This window comes from Puma concolor, chromosome B2 (assembly GCF_028749965.1).
Source record: "Puma concolor isolate L17-30 chromosome B2, mPumCon1.1.hap2, whole genome shotgun sequence".
Lineage (NCBI taxonomy): Eukaryota > Metazoa > Chordata > Mammalia > Carnivora > Felidae > Puma > Puma concolor.
The window spans coordinates 69,039,671-69,058,865 of record NC_141671.1 but is presented as its reverse complement, the minus strand read 5'-3'; the positions used below and the strand labels follow the sequence as shown (position 1 = coordinate 69,058,865).

Sequence of the window (19,195 nt, the reverse complement as noted above, 5' to 3'; positions counted from 1 at the left end):
GGCTCCAGGCTCTGAGCCATCAGCCCAGAGCCCGACGCGGGGCTCGAACTCACGAACCGCGAGATCGTGACCTGGCTGAAGTCGGACGCTTAACCGACTGCGCCACCCAGGCGCCCCTAATTATTTTACTATGTTTCAGCAGAAATAACATATGAATTTAATTTCTTTTTAATGTTTTATTTTATTTTTGAGAGAGACAGAGACAGAGCGTGAGCAGGGGAGGGGCAGAGAGAGAGAGGAAGACAACAGAATCAGAAGCTGGCTCCAGACATTGAGCATGTCTGCACAGAGCCCGACATGGGGCTCAAACCACAAACTGTGAGATCACGACCAGAGCCGAAGTCAGACGCTTAACCAACTGAGCCACCCAGGCGCCTCCATATAAATTTAAAACATAAAAATTCTATTCTTTTTCACTGTGATCAAGAAAACTGTAAAGATAGGTGCATTAATTTCTGCTTTTGTCAAAACAGACAGAATTAAGGAGATAAAACAGACTTGTAATGATTAGTAGTTTCAGTAGTTTCTGTCCCCATCCAAAAACACTTATTTCAGAGCTTCTCTTTCTGAAAAGTGCATTCTTTTGTGGGCTCTGTGTCCCTTCACAAGACCAAACTTTGAATTGGATTAACAGCCTTTTCAAAGTTATTTTGCCTTAGTATTCATTGAAACGATTTCTTTTTCAGTTTATAAGTTGAATTTACTATACTGTTTCTTAGTTGAGATATTTTTAAGCATATTCTTTGTTTCTGTGATATTTTTGATAACCAAAAAAAAAAGAGTTTTTATGTATATAAACATTTTCTCTATACAGAATGGGAAAGTTTGCATAATTTGACATTTGAAAATCAAATTTTAAATAAATAATTGTGTATGTGAAAATAGCAAATCAAATAAAGCATACTTGAAATGTTATTGAATCTTTTTTTATTGAGTTACTTTTGATTATAGACTATGGAGGTGGCAACCAGAAATGAGAAAATAGCTTACTGTTTCTGCTACCTCCTGTATATAACCCTAAGTCATTCAAGATGGTTTTGTGGTACCTTCTCAACAATTGTAGTGTATATAGATTACCCTTCTTTCACAAGTTATTCTAATTGGCTCCTCCAGCTATATTAAAGTATTTTTTTATTGTTACACATTGACTCATTATCTTAGATACTTTACTAATTATTAATTTATTAATTACTTATATTATATGTAGTATCTTGTTGAGAAATATATTATGTCTCAATTCAAGTTCAGAATTTACTTGGGCAATAAATAAAAGTTGACCATTGTCCCTTTGAAAAATTGACTCTGGGGGGGGTGCCTGGGTGACTCAGTTGAGCGTCCGACTTTGGCTCAGGTCATGATCTCACGGTTCGTGGTTTTGAGCCCTGCGATGGGCTCTGTGCTGACAATGTGGAGCCTGGAGCCTGCTTCGGATTCTGTGTCTCCCTCCATCTCTGCCTCTCCCCCTCTTGTGCTCTGTGTGTGTGTGTCTCTCTCTCTCTCAAAAATAAATAAACATTAAAAAAGTTTTATAAGAAAAAAATGAAAAGTTGACTCTGGGTGAAAACCAATCTGAATTGTAAAAAATTTGAAGTTGAAAGTAGAGAATAGGCTAAAAGGTTCCCTGAGGTATTTTTTTTAATGCAGATAGTACTTCTTTGAAGTCTTTAAGGATATTTTCAAAGTTTACTCTTTGATTTTTGTACCATACCTTCTATAACTTTGTTTACAATTTGTACTGCTTTAGATTGTTAAGGATTGGTAGGGTTCACTCTAGTGCTTATTTTAAGTTACCACAAATTCTCAACTAATATAGTCCAAATGACATAGCCTTTAAGTATGCATGAAACAAGTTTATACTTAATAGTTGCATATGAAAATTGTTTCCCTTCTCTTTCTCTAGGGTAATGTGTTTATGTATTATGGACTGTCTAATTTCTATCAAAACCATCGTCGTTATGTGAAATCTCGAGATGACAGTCAGCTAAATGGAGATGCTAGTGCTTTGCTTGTAAGTAAAATGATGAAATATGAAAATGTGATAGATGTAAATAAGAATGTGGAATAATTATTCAGTTACAAATGTTAAATTTAATAATGTTAGGATGAAATTAAAGTGTTACTTGTCATTTATACTTGTTTAGTGAGGGTTTTTAGTAAAAATTTTTTTTCGCCTGTAATTTGCACAGATTAATGATTTCTTACAATTTCTTACTACCTGCTTCTTTCTAGTACTGCCATTGGATTTTTGCTTTATTAATCTGTAATGGAATTTTGATGAGTCTAGTATTCTGGGTATATAATTGGTTCTTTTTTGAGTTTGTTCATTACTGTTATACTCGGTAAGAATGTATAAATAAACTACTTTTAGTTTCTGAGGTTATGTTTTAGAATTGAACATGTATGCTGTCTGTTTTTTAACTTGTGGTAAGCCTGAGTAGTAAAGTTCAAAGGATGGGTTACCGAAAAATTGTCTGAGGACCTTTTTGAAAATACAGATTCCCGACTTCTCCTAAGTGTAGTAAACCAGTCTCTGCAGGGGTGGAGCTCTAAAATATCTTTTTAACAAGCTTCCTTTCTGATGCCCAGCCTTATTTGGGCTAGAGGATCTTAGTTTCCTGACTGTTGTTCAACTTTTCATAGTGGTGGGTGGTGCCCAAGTATTTTATGTAATTGTTGCTAATGCAGCAAATCTTCAGAGTTCCAGAGCTATTGAGGATTTCTTAGAAACAGTGAATCTCAGGGTGCCTGGGTGGCTCAGTCGGTTGAGCATCGGACTTTGGCTCAGGTCATGATGTCATGGTTCGTGGGTTTGAGCCCCGCGTCAGGCTCTGTGCTGACAGCTCGGAGCCTGGAGCCTGCTTTGGATTCTGTGTCTCCCTCTCTCTGCCCCTCCGCTGCTCACGCTCTGTCTCTCAGAAAAAAATAAACATTGAAAAAAAAAAGAAACAGTGAATCTCTTAGAATGCAATTTAAGACTATATTGTAACCAGAATAGTCCTGTGACCATATAGCTGCTCTAGGTTATCTTTACTGGTTTTATTGTTGGTCCCTGATGTTTGAGATCTTAAGAAATAGTGAATCTATTGAAAGGTTCTGGGGGGCGCCTGGGTGGCGCAGTCGGTTAAGCGTCCGACTTCAGCCAGGTCACAATCTCGCGGTCCGTGAGTTCGAGCCCCGCATCGGGCTCTGGGCTGACAGCTCAGAACCTGGAGCCTGTTTCCGATTCTGTGTCTCCCTCTCTCTCTGCCCCTCCCCCGTTCATGCTCTGTCTCTCTCTGTCCCAAAAATAAATAAATGTTGAAAAAAAAATTAAAAAAAAAAAAAAAAAAAAAGAAAGGTTCTGGTTAAGTGTGCAATATTCTGCAATCCATGTGGGGTTAGGACTCAAATCTGGAGAAGATGGTGTTCTGTGAGACACACCAGGTTCCTAGTCCTTTCTGAATTTGTTGATTGGGATTATGAATTGGGTGTGTTCAGAGACCCAGAAAATGGGGGTTGATTTATAGTTTATAGTTTTTTTTAAATTTAGATACACCCTGTCTTTAGTGAGGGCAAAAGAAGTGGAGACTGATTCTTTTCTTACAGGCTTCAAGCAAAGCTTTTAGACTACACTAGGAATTGATGAATTTTTTTCTGTAAAGGGCCAGATAGTAAATATTTTGGGTTTTGTAGGTCTTACAGTCTCTTGATACAGCTACCCCCTTCCGCCACTGCGGAATGAAAGTAGCCATAGATAGTACTTACAATGAATGGGTGTAGTGTAGCTGTGTTCTAGTAAAATTTTATTTGTAAAAACAGGTGGTGGGCTGGATTTGTCCTGCAGTCTATCATTTATTGATCCCTGAGCTAGATCAAAATACATGATTTTTTTTTTTAATTTTCTTTCAACGTTTATTTATTTTTGGGACAGAGAGAGACAGAGCATGAACGGGGGAGGGGCAGAGAGAGAGGGAGACACAGAATCGGAAACAGGCTCCAGGCTCTGAGCCATCAGCCCAGAGCCCGACGCGGGGCTCGAACTCACAGACCGTGAGATCGTGACCTGGCTGAAGTCGGACGCTTAACCGACTGCGCCACCCAGGCGCCCCAACAATACATGATTTTAAAACCAGGTGGCTTTCAAAAATTTTAAAGATTTTAAGAGTGGACAGATTGAAGTCCAAGTTACTTAGTATTATATGTAAGATCCTTCACAATCTGCTACCAACCTGCTATTCTAGCTTCATTGTTTCATACTTTTTTTAAAAAATATATAATTTATTGTCAAATTGGTTTCCATACAACACCCAGTGCTCATCCCAACAAGTGCCTTCCTCCCTGCCCATCACCCACTTTCCCCTCTCCCCCACCCCCATCTACCCTTGGTTTGTTCTCATTCCTTAAGAGTCTCTTATGGTTTGCCTCCCTCCCTCTCTAACTTTTTTTTTTTCCCGTCCCCTCCCCCATGGTCTTCTGTTACGTTTCTCAAGATCCACATATGAGTGAAAACATGCGGTATCTGTCTTTCTCTACCTGGCTTATTTCATTTAGCATAATACCCTCCAGTTCCATCCACGTTGCTGCAAATGGCCAGATTTCATTCTTTCTCATTGCCAAGTAGTATTCCATTGTATATATAAACCACATCTTCTTTATCCATTCGTCAGTTGATGGACATTTAGGGTCTTTCCATAATTTGGCTATTGTTGGAAGTGCTGCTATAAACATTGGGGTACATGTGCCCCTATGCATCAGCACTCCTGTGTCCTTTGGGTAGATTTCTAGCAGTGCTATTGCTAGGCCATAGGGTAACTCTATTTTTAATTTTTTGAGGAACCTGGTGCAGCCGCTCATACTCTGTCTTTAACATACCTATGACCTGGCTGCCCTGGGCAATGTAAGCCGCTCCCTAACCATTCCTGGGACCAAGTAATCTGCCCATTTTACATTTTATTTGCCTAGGATGCTGGTTTAACTCTTCCCCTGGAGGCCCTCTCATCTGGAGGCCTGCTATTGTCTAGTGCCCTTTGATACAAAATAACTTCTTTACATATTTAGTTCATTCATACCTTATCCCAAGTCACTTCTCACCTTGCTTAACAAACTCCATATCATTCATTCCAAACTCTCTCCACATCATTTGTTCTGGCCCTACTTTGAGGTCATTTTCTACATAGTCACTATAGTGATCTTTAAAAAAAAAAAAATGTAAATGCCACTTTCTGCTTAAAATTTTTCAGTGGTCTACTAGCACTTGGAGTAAATCTCAGGATGGCCTGAACTATGCATAATTCTCCAGTGTCATCATGTCATTCTCCTTGTTCCCATACTCTAACTACATTTACCTTTTACCTTCTCAGAAATATCCAGTTTTTTCTCAGTGGCATGTATTATTCTCTGCTTAAAACCCTCTTCTGCCTGCTTCTCACATGCTTGTCTCCTTTAGGTCTTAACTTATATGATACCACCTCCAGAGCCAACTTTTCCTTATCATAGATTCCAAAGTAATTTATTTTGCCATCCCCCACAATCACTTGCACACTATTTTCATAACACTTACTGTAATTTGTAATTATATATTTAGTTGTTTGTCTTCTGTTTTTTCAGCTACACTGTAAGCTCATGAGGGCAGGGAGCATGACTTTCTTTAACCATCATATACCAAACACCTTGTCAGAGCTTAGCACATGGAAGACATTTAATAAATATATGTTGAACGAATATAGACACATATATTGACACCTTCATCATGACTCTTATTTCATATAATAATTGGTTGTGTATGGGTCTGTTTCCTCTGTTACACTGTGACTTTATTATTTAAAAAATTTTTTTCTGTTTCTAGCACCTTGCATGGTACATGATATATTAGGTACTCATTACATGGCTTTCCTAAGCCAGTTACTGGAAAGTATCTAGCATTCAGTACCTGATGCATAGGTAGTAAATAATATTTTCCTTTCTTTTAAAACTTACTGAAGAATTTAGTGACTAGGATATATTTTCCCTTCTGAGAGTTTATTTATATTTAAAACTTTTTTTTTTCGAAATCGCAGTGTCCATCAAAACATTCCAGTAGTCATAAGCCAGTTATATACTGTCTGTCTTCAAGGTCTCAGTGTACTAACTTTATAAATCTAGAAGGCTTAGGGAACAGAAAGCTGAGAAGTCAGATATTAAAGAGACTTAATGAGATCCCTGCCACATGTTTCTTTAGCCTTTTTTCCCATGCAGGCAGTTCTTTATCCAGTCTAGACACAAAGAATGTTGGATACAAGCCAGTGTTGGTTGGTAATAGAATAGCCCTAAAAGGACTAACTAGGGTCTAGTTAATTTCCAATCAAGAATATCTTAGTCTGTTTTGTTTTATTTTATTTTATTTTATTTTATTTTATTTTATTATTTATTTATTTTTAATTTTTTTATGTGTTTTGAGACATGGCTTACTGTAGCTTCGGAGTTTCAGAACAACCCGGACATATACCTAATCTCAGACTTGGTAGAATCTCTGGTTTAATCCTGTAACTGCTACATCTCCTTGAAATCTTCAGTAGGGACTAAGTCAAAACATTTTTGTTTTCCTAGTATCTGGATGCACAATTTAAAGAAGAGCGGTATATTCTAGGAATGAATCTACCTTAGCCCCCTTCCATCCCTCCCTCCTTCCCTCCTTCCTTCCTTTGACATGGGACCATGGGATTAACCTAGAATTACACAATTTGAGATTATCTAGTTTTAACATGTTCATTTTGTGAGGCCCAGGGAAATCAAGGAACTTGCCCAAAGGCATGTAGTATATAGCTGGACCTAGAGCCTCCAGTCTACTTTTGGTTTAAGATTGACAACAGACTGCTTGTTAATTTTTCTTGCACAGAAAACTCCTTGTGGTATGATTTTTGTATTGATATGAAAATTTTTAAAAAGTCAGTTTGATATATGCATGTATGACAAAATATATGCAAGGAAGGGTTACATTATAAAGGTAATACAATTATTACCTTTATGTAAGGTAATTATGTTAAGAAATAATTTGAGTATTTAAATGTGGTGTTATTTATAGTCTTTACAATACAGATCTATTCTGTATGCATTGCAGGTGAGACACATGTAGGGATTGAATTTTTAATCAGTAAGTATGGCTAGCTCATAGTTCTCCTGGAGGCCTGTGTAATAATTTTTTCTTCTTTTCCTTTCAAACATCAGAATCCCAGTAAAGAATGTGAGCCTTATCGAAGAAACGAAGACAAACCAATTGCTCCTTGTGGAGCTATTGCCAACAGCATGTTTAATGGTATGATATAGTTATAAACAAAAGATATGGATTATAAATATATATAATTACAAAACTTTGCATAATTTATTGATACTGATTTGGTAGTCTAGTAAACATGAATGAAATTGAAAAATTCAGCAACTTTAAAATAAATATATCAACTAGTTATTCAATGGAATGTCATAATGATTTGGGACTTTTTTGAGAATTCTTATACTTTAAGAATGAATTCTCTGGGAAGAAAGGAACGGAGACATTCTGCTAACTTTCACATTTCATATATGATAAAATAAAAGCCAGGCTGCCTTTTCCACCAACTTCAAATATTTATACCATTACAAAGGAGCTATAGTTGATCTTTTAGGGCAGCACTGTCTGATACAAATATAATGTAAACCATCATTGTGAGACATGTATACATAATTTAAAATTTTATAATAGGCACATTAAAAAACACTAAATAGAAACAAGTAAAATTACTTTTGCTAATATACTTTATTGAACCCAATATGCCCCAAATATTATTACCTTTTTACTGTATAAATTGTGTTCAGTATATAAAATATGAGTGAGATATTTTATATTCTTTTTTTAATTTAAATTCAAGTTGAGATACTTTATTTTTTTTGTACTGAGTTTTTAATTTCTGAAATGTATTGTTCCAAAAATATAATAATATATTATTACAAAACATATTTATTTGGACCAGCCATAATGTCAATGGCTCTGTGGCCATGTAGCTAGTGGCTACCATATTGCACAGTGCAGGTAGAGAAATGGATAAGCTAGAAACTATTTAGGAGTGCATTTTTTAAAGAAAAGGAAGAGAAGCAAATTTACCCTGCAAATTATTTTATTTGGGTTAATACTAAAACATTTCGCCTTATCATATACCAGCTAGCCATATAGGAGAAGTGACTTATAACTATATTGAGGGAAGAGAAGTCCATCTAGGATTATAAAGTTACCATAGATAATTCACATATAAGTAGTCAAGAGCAAATATATGTCATATGCCTGCTTACCCAGTTATAACCCCTTTTGGGAGCAGATACCAGATCCTTATTTCTCAGAGTATAGTAGATCCTATGGATATTCAGTAGATACTTAGCAAGTTTTTCTTTTTTGTGTGTTTAGATACATTAGAATTGTTTCTGGTTGGCAATGAATCTCATCCTACACCTATTCCTTTGAAAAAGAAAGGTATTGCTTGGTGGACAGATAAAAATGTAAAATTCAGAAATCCCCCTGGAGGAGAAAGTCTAGAAGAACGATTTAAAGGTAAAATTTACTAATATTTCTTTCAAATATGATATAAGCAAGGAGTTTTAATGAAGTACCTAAAATTTTCTATCTTTAGAATCTTAAAAACTTTTATGCTTTTTTAAAAACAGCAACTTTTCTTAACTTCATACCAAGTTAGGTAAAATATGTAGGATGTTCTAATGTACTGAAATTCTAAAGGAAATGTGCATGTACATTTAATCTTGAATTTTTCTGGTATTTTCTTATAAGCATTTCAGCCATTGTCTTTACAAATCGCAGGCAAGTTTCTTTTAAACAAGACCCAATTTTTTATTATAATTATAAATTTAAATTTAGTTTTGATTCTGTGCCTCCTAAATTTTGCAATGTAATGTTTTTTACCATTATATCTTTGCATTAAATCATCTGCTTTTTGGTATGTACCTCATAGCGTACTTTTAGTATTTTCTTAATGGAGATAGCCATCAAATCTTTGTAATTACTTGTTATTACATGAGGAATTGGTTTGTCTCTAGATTTCAAGACTTTCTTGGAATATGCCTATATTTATACCTTTGAGAATAGGAAAAATATTCAGATTGTGTATTGCATATCTATTTTATTTGAGTGTGAATTTTCAGTGAAACTCCTAATAGAATTGAATATTTTGTCCCCTCACCCTTCTCTTCTTTTTTTAAGATACAACAAAGCCAGTAAACTGGGTTAAACCAGTGTACATGCTGGATTCTGAACCAGATAATAATGGGTTCATAAATGAGGATTTTATTGTTTGGATGCGAACTGCAGCATTACCTACTTTTCGTAAGTTATATCGTCTAATAGAGCGGAAAAGTGATTTACATCCAACATTGCCAGCTGGACGATACTATTTGAATATCACATACAGTATCCTTTTTTGGCCATGTGCACAGATTCATAGGATTTGAAAAGAGAAAGAGTATAGTTTAGTCTTATCTCATTTATGTGACATGCTATTCTGTGTTTTAGTTTTGATCTCATTTTTGTAAAAGTATGTGTGTATACATATGAGAGGGTATCTTTTCACTTATATCTTCCAGAAGTCTTAAATTTTTATAAGCTTTGTACTAGCATTCAGGCATATTATTTGATAAAATTATTTAAGATGCTGGTGGTAGATTTATTAATATGCTAGATATTTCTACAATGGAAATTGTAATTGAGCTTAATGCAAAGGCCAGTGAACACAACTGATGCTAAATTAGCATTCAGCTTATTTAGATATATGTATCTATATATACTTTTATATATTCTTTAGATATTAAGAATCAGTGAATGTTAGTTCACATCAATATAATTGTTTGTAACTATTATGTTCATGGTACCAAAACACTTTTATCATTAGCTGTATTATTTTACGTTAATAATTCAGGTGTACTTTTCAGTGCTGATAAATATAATTTATTTCATTCTGATTATATGTCAACATTGTACCAAGTACTGTTCATGCATTATTTTATTTTATTTGAAGCATTATGAGATGGGTATCATCATCTCCATGTGCGTAGCCACGTATATAGGAACATAGAGCATTTAAGTAACTTACCCAAGGTTATGCAGATAATAAGTAGAAGAGTTGGGGTTCCTAATCAAGCTATTGACTCCAAAGGCCATGACTTTACCATCTGCCACTACTACAGGCCGCATCCCTAGATAGTTCACTCAAGTAATCAGACCAAGCCATAGCCATATTGGCTTGGTTACAAAGTCTTCTTTAGCTGACAATAATGGGACACTACCCTTTATTCTAAACAAAGTCCTTACATCTTTTAATCTGTAGCCCATTGCTTACATATATCATGAATGAAAATTTTCTCAAATATTAGCATTTGAATGTTTGCTAATGCTTTGCATTTTTGATTTTTCATAATCCAAATGAGCTATTAAAACTAAATATAGTTTTAGTTTTATAATGTATTAGTGAATGGTTAACAGACCTAATTTCAAAACAAATGTCTTCTTGGATCCTTAGCCTCTTAATTTTGCACCTGAGTATGCAACTGAATATGACCTGATAATGACAGACTAAAAGTAGCCACGTTTTGGAAACGAGGCCCACATAGGAGCAATTATCCTGAGGCTAGTGCCAGAGTAGAAGGCAGCTCTGTTACAGCATCCAGAAGATCTAGTAAGGAGTAAGGGCAGATACCACCCTGTAGCCTAGAGCATAATTTAGGGAAGTCTTTGGAGTACTTAGTACTTTGTCTTAGTTAAGAGACTATTTGCATCCAAGACACTGAGAAGAGAAATCAAAGAACGTAGGCTCTCAAAGACTGACGAGACAGGAATTTGGGTCTGCGAAGCATCAAAGGTAATTATAAAAATGAGGTATCAAGTGGGAACTAGACACCAGAATTAAGACAGAAGCCCATTTTGGGGGGTTGGGATATAGAGAGGCTAGCATGAGTGATTTGATAGTTTGTCTCCCAGAGTGTTAATATTAGTTAGAACTCTTATTATAATCATTCCTGCTTCAGGTTTAGGGTTGATTTAAGAAACTGGCAGTGTCTGCCATTTGGAGTAATAGGGCACATCTGTAGGGATGGGAAATTGCAGAGAGAAACAAATGGGGCCTAAACTTGATTCCAAAGATGTCTTTGAAAAGGTTGTAAACCTTTCACATAGGGATTTAGTTCTGTGTTCTCTGTTCTAATTCTTGCCAAAATCTTAGAATTGGTCCATGTAGATAGCTCATCCAATATACTGGTGTCCCATTTCTTAAATCTCTTTAACAGTTCACCCTTCATTTCTACTCTCTTTCAGCCATCACCTCTGTGTCACACTATGAGTTTTGTCATTGCTCCAAATCAACAAGTTAAAACTTCAATATCATACTCTTTGACCTTGTGCTCTGAGCCCTCTTGTATTCTCATAATTACTCTTTTATTACACATGCTCTTTGAGCTCACAGACCCCTCCAACCTCTTCATTCTTCCTTTTTCTTCTGGTCTGTCAGTCTTCTCTTCCTCTGTTGGTTTTATTGCTGTTCATCTGAAATATTTTTTTCACATTACATTTCTTTGTGTCTTTTGCCCCTTCTGTGTAATGAGAGTAAAAGTACCTAAGAAGCCATTTAACCCTTAAATTCGGTTGTTTTTGCTTGTAAACTATATTGGTTTTCACTACTAATGTTTAACTTGCTAAATCAGTGCTTCAAGGTAATAGTCATATAATTATGTTGTGGTTCGGAAAATGTGAGTAAGGTGCCTGTGTATCATAGAATTATACCAGTGAATTACAAGCAATTAAATGCTAAATTTTTAAGTTGTGTTTTAAAAATCAAGTAACTAGACATGGAAAAGCCTTCCTATACATTCTTCAGATTACCCTGTACACTCTTTTGATGGACGAAAACGGATGATCTTGAGCACTATTTCATGGATGGGAGGAAAAAATCCATTTTTGGGGATTGCTTACATCACTATTGGATCCATCTCCTTCCTTCTAGGAGTTGTACTGCTAGTAATCAATCATAAATATAGAAACAGTAGTAATACTGCTGACATTACCATTTAATTTTATATTCTGAAAACAGATTTACTGCATGTGCATCAAGGCCAGTCCTATTCAACCTAGCTTTCGAATGCTGATGTCTGGTTAGTATGTCATTTTTGAAGTTGGCACATAACTTTGGTTTTTTTAAAAAAAACAGTTTTTGTCCTTTGCTTCTTCCTTATGGATGTCTTATGGAACTATATGACGGGTATGAAACAAATTAACTATATAGATCATATCAACACTGTAACTGCTGAAATGGCATTCTAATGTTTGCTTTTTGTTGGGTCAGGCCATATGATGCATAGTCTCTCTTATGTGAAATGCATCTATTGCTTAAATATTTATGCTGTGTTGATAATATTATATTGACATGTGATGCTGTATATGTGTGCCTGTTGTGTGAAGAAAGGGATTACAAGATGTATGAATATAACACCTTGCTAACCTTGCAGGATTCAGAGTTACAAAAAAGATCTAAATCTAAATAAAACGCTTCATCATTTTCATGTGTCATGTGTAAAGGCTTAAAGTGCCATCTTTGTTGAGGTTGTTCAAGTATTCCATTTATCCAGTACAGTTCTTTGTCAAGTATAGCTTTGATTTGAAAGGACATGCTTACCTTGTCTAGCATAGGAATTAACGGTCATGTCTGAAGAGGTCAGATGGGTCTCAGGTGGGAGAATTTAAAATTCCTTTTTCCATTTGATTAAGATGTTGCAGTCAGGAACCCCAACTCACTTGATATGTTTTTACATGTGATCATTTCCCTTGAAGCTTATACTTCATAAGGGACAAAAGAATATAGGTGAGATGGGAAAATTTCTTGGCAGACCTTCATCTTCTGCCAGATGTAAGTGTTCAGAGGAAACTGTTTTCATTCTTGTGGTATTTAACATTCAGAAATTTGCTTCAGCATTGGAAATACCTCAGGCTGTTTTTATTTTGCAGGTAAGTTTTGATTTAAGTACTAATGTTGTATTGCAGAAAATTTAGAAAACAGTGACTTTCATATTTCATTCAATTTTTGCATATAGGTCAAATATAGAGATGTATGCACATTCTCTTTGGTTAAGGTACCAATTTTTTTGGTTGGTTTCTCCTAAGACACTTAAAAAATAAATTCTTTAAATTTCCTAAATAAATTCTGGAGATTTTGCAGTATGCACATGATAAATTATAATATATATGGTTGAAGTTACTTTATTTTCTATTAACTGGAATTATTTTAATATTCCTTATGGAATAAATGCTGTAATTTGTTTGCTATGGAACTTACTCTTGAATGTAAACTTACTTTTTCAACATGCATGAAAATGTATGTCTTAATCAGAGGTGGCTTAATTGCATAGAAATGGCTTTTCTTTTTTAACTAAAATAACTCCTATATTTGTATAGAAGAATGGCTGTTTATTCAGAGTTTGTGATGATTTTGTTCAGTTATATTTTAAATCAAAAGGTCTGGGTAATGTATCAGTTTTGATTAATATATGTTTTTTTTTTTTTTAAAAACAACAACAAAAAATAATGTAATGGTTAATAGAAATGTGCCACACTTCTTAAGTTTTGTATAACATGAAATTTAGTTAAAAGAACTTGTAATTCATAATTACTTTTAACTGGTAGAATATCACTTGCATGAGGTACTTAATGTATGATTATCCTGAAATTTCTGAGTGCATAGGGTATTCTTTGTCTAAAAATATTCTTTGTCTTGTCAGTCCTTCAGAATATTGTTATTTATTCTGACCATTGACCCTCTTTCACATGGCAGTTTATTTTCTGGGACACATCACTGGGAGAGAAGGTTTTTGCCAGTCTTCCCAGATTGAGTTTGTTTTGTTCAAGGAGGACTGCCGTCCTGCGTCTCTTTTTCTAATTAGGGGACCAAAGGTGCCACGAAAGAAAAGTTGAAGACCCTTCCAACACTTTCTCATCTGGGGTGAAGACAGAATCTTAAGATATATTTGGAGTTTTATCTATTTACAAGTTCATCGATGGCCTAATTTCCTTCCCGTCTCCTGCCGTTTGAGCGCTAAGGGATTCCTGTTACTAATTATGAAGAATGTGGAACATTCATATGGCCTCTGCGAAGCCTGGTGGGAAGGAAAAACATTTCTTTTTTTATGGGGCTTATGCTCATCTTTTGGAAATATTAATGTCATATTCAACTTTTAGAGAATCATACTGCATTTTATTGCATTCAGGTTAAGTAGAAGGCATTGAAGAATGCATTGACTTACAGGAAGTATTTTGATATATGACATTTCCCAATTGAAGGAATTATTTAATATGTAAAAGCTAAGAAGTTTCATTGAAATCATAAGGCAGTTAAAAATGAATTGGTAAAAATAATTGTACTACCAAATGGAGAATTATTCAACCAAGAGGAGAGTCAAGTGAATATTTTTTGTTTATTGGTTAGTTATCAGTTTGTTTGTAACCTTGATTATATTTAAAGATAAGTTCTGTTAGTATGTTCTGTATTAATAAAAATGAACAAAATTAACTTTGCTATGTTCAAGTGTCTTGCTAAAATAATAATGCCTCAGTGTTGTTGTTAATGTTTAAGCACTAAATTTTAGCCCAAGGTCAATAAATCCCACGTTTTAACATTTCTGTGTCTAGATTTGATTGCCATTATGGATATATATTAATCATTTTGACAGCATTAACTGCAAGGTTTGTATATATTACTTAGAAACATCTGTTCTTACCAGGAGGTGGTCATATTGTCACCTGAGTTATAGGTAGATGGGCTAAATTTGGTATTAGATCAAGGAAATGTCTAGTAAATAGAAAAGGAAGAAGTGGTAGAGAAGTAAGGATGATGAAATAATGAAGAGGGTGGGGCATACAGGAAACAAAAAGCCAGACCAGGAAAGAGAACAGCTGACTGGAGGGTTAATGAATGCTCACCTTCTATCTTCATGGAAACAATGCCTTAGAATTCTTGTATCGTCCTTTGTTGGTTAAGGTGAAAAGTCTTCTTATTTATAAACATGTGTTTTTTGAAAGGAGGGGAGAGGCAGTAAAGGAGTGCTGTTTCAAGAGGAGTTTTGATGCATAAATGTTTGTTGTAGAGTTTGGATGATCTAAGGAAGTGTTTTAGAGCTTTTTTTTAGCCCATGCTCCATTCAATAAACATAAAAATCATATTTCCCCTAATGTCATTCAAAATTTCAAAATAAACATCATGTCTAAAATCAAATCGATCACGGTGACCTTATTTGATTTTATAGCTTTGTAAATAAATAAATTTATATTTTATCAAAGTAACGTGTATATACAGTTAAAAAAAAATCGACAAGCCTTATGATGAAAACCAGTAGTCCCTGTCCCAACTTTCTTTAAGTCTTAGAGATAATCACTTTGAGTCCAAAAGTTATCTTTTGGCATTTGTTTTAGTGTATCTAAACAATATGCCTAGTCTGCTATTGCTTGATTTAATGGTTTTAGTCATCATTAATATCTTCTTGATAATGTTAACCTGCTGATTAAAGCTCTTTAACATACCTTTCCTTCTCCCATTATTATTACAGTTATATCATATTTGGGAAACACAGCTATTATTACTTATGACTGTGGAGCAAAGCATTGCACCACGATTACATTTCACATCATTTTATTTATCCTAGAATTAATAATTGCCTCATTTTTAACACATAATTTCTAGAAACCTATCTTAAGCTTTTTCCAGTTATTCTGTCAGGTCCACCATATTCTCATCAATAGTTTTGAAGGGTTTTTGTCCCCAAATATCAGATAATCTGATTCCCTGTTTTTACTAGGGAGATCTATTCTGTATTTGTCCTTTTATGCCAATCTGAACTGGTTGTTTTCTTGACCAGTTACACAGCCATTATCCCATGATCTCCTCTTGTCACCTTTCTATGTTGGATCTGTTTCCTAGTTTATTCTGTAGTTTACTGGAGCACTACCTAAAGCACTTAAAGCTTCCTAAGAAGTGGTAGCTGAGAGGCAAATTTTCTGTGTCTAAAATGTCTTTTTTCAATTTTCACATCTCATTGATAGTTTGACTACATATACAATATTAAGTTTAAAATAATTTACCCTCAGATTTTTTTAAATAAATTTTTTTAATGTTTATTTTTGAGAAAGAGCATGAGCAGGGGAGAGGCAAGAAGACAGAATCCAAAGCAGGCTCCATGCTTTGAGCTGTCAGCATAGAGCCGGAAGTGGGGCTTGAACTCACCAATGGTGAGATCATGACCTGAACCGAAGTCGGACGCTCAACCGACTGAGCCACCCGGGCACCCCTCCCCTCAGAGTTTTGAAGGTATTGCTCCACCCTCTTCTAGGTTTCATTGTTGGTTTTGAGAACTCAGTTTCTATCCTAATCAGATATTAGACCTCCTAGACTGATGCTTAATTTTCTTCTCTTTTTCTCCAGTTGTTTCAACACTATTGTCTGTGTTCTTTCTAAAAGATTTCTTCATTTTGATCTTCCAGCCTTATCGTCTACTGAATTTTATGTATATTTAAAAAGTATTTTAATTTCTAAGGCTTCCTTTATTTCTATTCTGTTTCTAAAAAATATTCATCTTAGTTCACAGATAAAATATTTTTCTGAGGGGGTGCCTAGGTGGCTCAGTTGGTTAAGTGTCCTACTTTGGCTCAGGTCATGATCTCGCCATTGGTGAGTTCGAGCCCCGCTTCGGGCTCTGTGCTGACAGCTCAGAGCCTTCATGAAGCCTGCTTCGGATTCAGCATCTCCCTCTCTCTCTGCCCCTCCCCTGCTCATGTTCTGCCTCTCTCTGTCTCTCAAAAAATGAATAAATGTTAAAAAATTAAATATTTTTTGAGGATATATATGCTTTTCTTTCCTATTCTGTTAGCATCGGTTTTTGTTGTTGTTTTAAGTTTTAGGTTGTTTTTTTTTTTTTTTTCTCGATCATTTAAGTGACTTTTTTTGTGTTTCTGGCTAGTCTTGACCATCTGTTATATATGGATGGCCCCCAAAAGACTAATTGAAAGTTCTTTGTTTGTGGCCAGTGCTTGACAAGTGATGGGCTTCACTAGCACAGTGCTACTCAGAAATGCCACTCAGTGAATTATTTGTTCCTATTCATTATGAAAAGCGTAGACAAGTAATAAAGAGTTGGCAGGTCAGCAACTGTAAGGGGATCAAATGTTGAGAAGTACTGCATTAGGGAATGATTGTCAGGGAGCCAGTCATTTGGCTGGAGGCCTTTTCTTTGACAGGGACTGTTCAGTCTCTCTAAGGAATTCACTGGTCCTCTTCAGAAGGAAGGGGTCCAAGGAGGGTCTGGGGTTTTTTTTGTTTGTTTGTTTTTTTGTTTTGCTTTTAACTCCCTCCTGCCTTGTCCTCCACCTCACCTTCTGTTTTCTACTTTATACATATTTCTTTATACCTATCCCTCTGCACATCCCTTCTGCGTGGTTGTCTTCCATTACTTTATAGAGAGAAAAATTATCTCTTACCCATGGGAGACAGTGAAGGAGGTGAGAGATTGTATTTGGCTGAGAGGGGGAGGGCAGAGGTTTTGGGATCTGACCATTCTGTTGTATGTAATTTTCAACTAGTCATTTTCAGGCCTATTCCTTGTTGCTATAATTTTTACATCCAAGTCTGAACTTCTCAGGGGCTGTGGGCCAATCAGCGTGCTTCTCACTGGTGTCCCCCTTACAGTATCTCTAGATTACAGCTTCCTCTGTCCTGCTCATATTCCGTCTGCTTTCTGTTTTCTAGAAATCTGCTGAAAATGCTTTTCTGGTTTTCTCCCCCCTATCAACTCTCTATCCTTTTTGACTCATATCTTTAAAAAATTTGTTTTAGGGGTGCCTGGATGGCTCAGTTGGTTAGGCGTCTGACTCTTGGTTTTGGCTCAGGTCATGATCTTACAGTTCATGAGTTTGAGCCCCATATCAGGCTCTGTGCTGATGGCACAGAGCCAGCTTGGTATTCTCTCACTCACTCTGCCACTCCTTCACTCGTGCTGTCTCTCTCCAAAAACAGGTAAGTAAATTTTTAAAAATTGTTTTAGATTATCATAAAACAGGTGGCGCCTGGGTGGCTCAGTCATTTAAACATCTGACTTTGGATCAGGACATGATCTCACCTGAATTCAAGCCCCACATTGGGCTCTGTGTTGACAGCGTGGAGCCTGCTTCAGATTCCCTGCCTCTCTCACTCTCTGCTCCTCCCCAGGTGGTACCCTCTCTCTCTCCAAAATAAATAAGCATTGAAAAAAATTAGGTAGAAACATTATCATAAAGTAAACTTTACTGTGTGTGTGTGTGTGTGTGTGTGTAGTTCTGTGCATTTTAACTTATGCATAGATTTGTGTAACCACCATTGGATACAGAGCAATACCATCACCCCTACCCCCCAAAACTCCCTTACACTACTCCTTTATACTCATTATTTCTCTGGCAACCACTGATGTCTTTTCCTTCCCCATAGTTTTTCTTCTAGAATGTCATAAATGGAATTATACCATATTTAATCTTTTGAATCTGGCTTCTTTCATTTAGCATGCCTTTGAGATTCACCTAAGGTAATGAAAGGTAATGATGCCTATCAATACCTCCTACTTTTTCAATTCCCTTTCATGTTACTGGAGTGAAAGGGAGAAGAGATAAACTCGGGGCCATCCACTTTTTTAAAACCAGAAAACACCTTGAAGTACCTTTTGGTGCTTTTGTAGCATTTTTAAAAATATTAAAAGATAAACTTGTTATTTACTGTAAATGATATTAATGGGAGCTTGTCTGTTGATGTGTGACAAGCTTTTTCATCCAGGGTAATGAAGAAGATTGAACTCATTGTATATTACTTTCACTATCAAGATTTGTGTGTCACATTATTTTAAGGAACAGAAATACAGAAAAAAATGGCTTTAAAAATACATGTTAATTGCAGTTGAATTAATGGTCTGAAGTAATCCCTGGGGTGTATTGTCTTTCCTTTTCACAACAAAGCTTGTAAAAGAGTAATTTATATTTTTTGTCATCTTCAGTTTTAGCTAAGGATTTATTTCACAGTCACACTGTATTCTGTTTACTATCATCTCTGTCTGAAAGATACAGTAGAAAGAGTATGGGTTTTAGAAGGAGGCTGACTTGGCTCTTATGTCTGTAAACTGTACCTTCAGATTATTTTATCTCCTAAATCATTTA

General features: G+C 35.5%; 1 protein-coding gene across 1 annotated transcript in view; it reads left to right on the top strand.

The window, feature by feature from the left end:
* The window catches only part of CDC50A (cell division cycle 50 P4-ATPase accessory subunit A), a 41,834-nt gene extending 27,294 nt beyond the window's left edge, over window positions 1-14,540 (top strand). Inside the window, exons 3-7 of the mRNA XM_025925978.2 lie at window positions 1,901-2,008; window positions 7,183-7,270; window positions 8,390-8,533; window positions 9,197-9,403; window positions 11,859-14,540. Coding sequence (XP_025781763.2) covers window positions 1,901-2,008; window positions 7,183-7,270; window positions 8,390-8,533; window positions 9,197-9,403; window positions 11,859-12,052 — 741 coding nt within the window. The 3' untranslated portion in view covers window positions 12,053-14,540. The remainder of the gene's footprint in view (window positions 1-1,900; window positions 2,009-7,182; window positions 7,271-8,389; window positions 8,534-9,196; window positions 9,404-11,858) is intronic.
* Window positions 14,541-19,195: the final 4,655 nt, after the last annotated feature.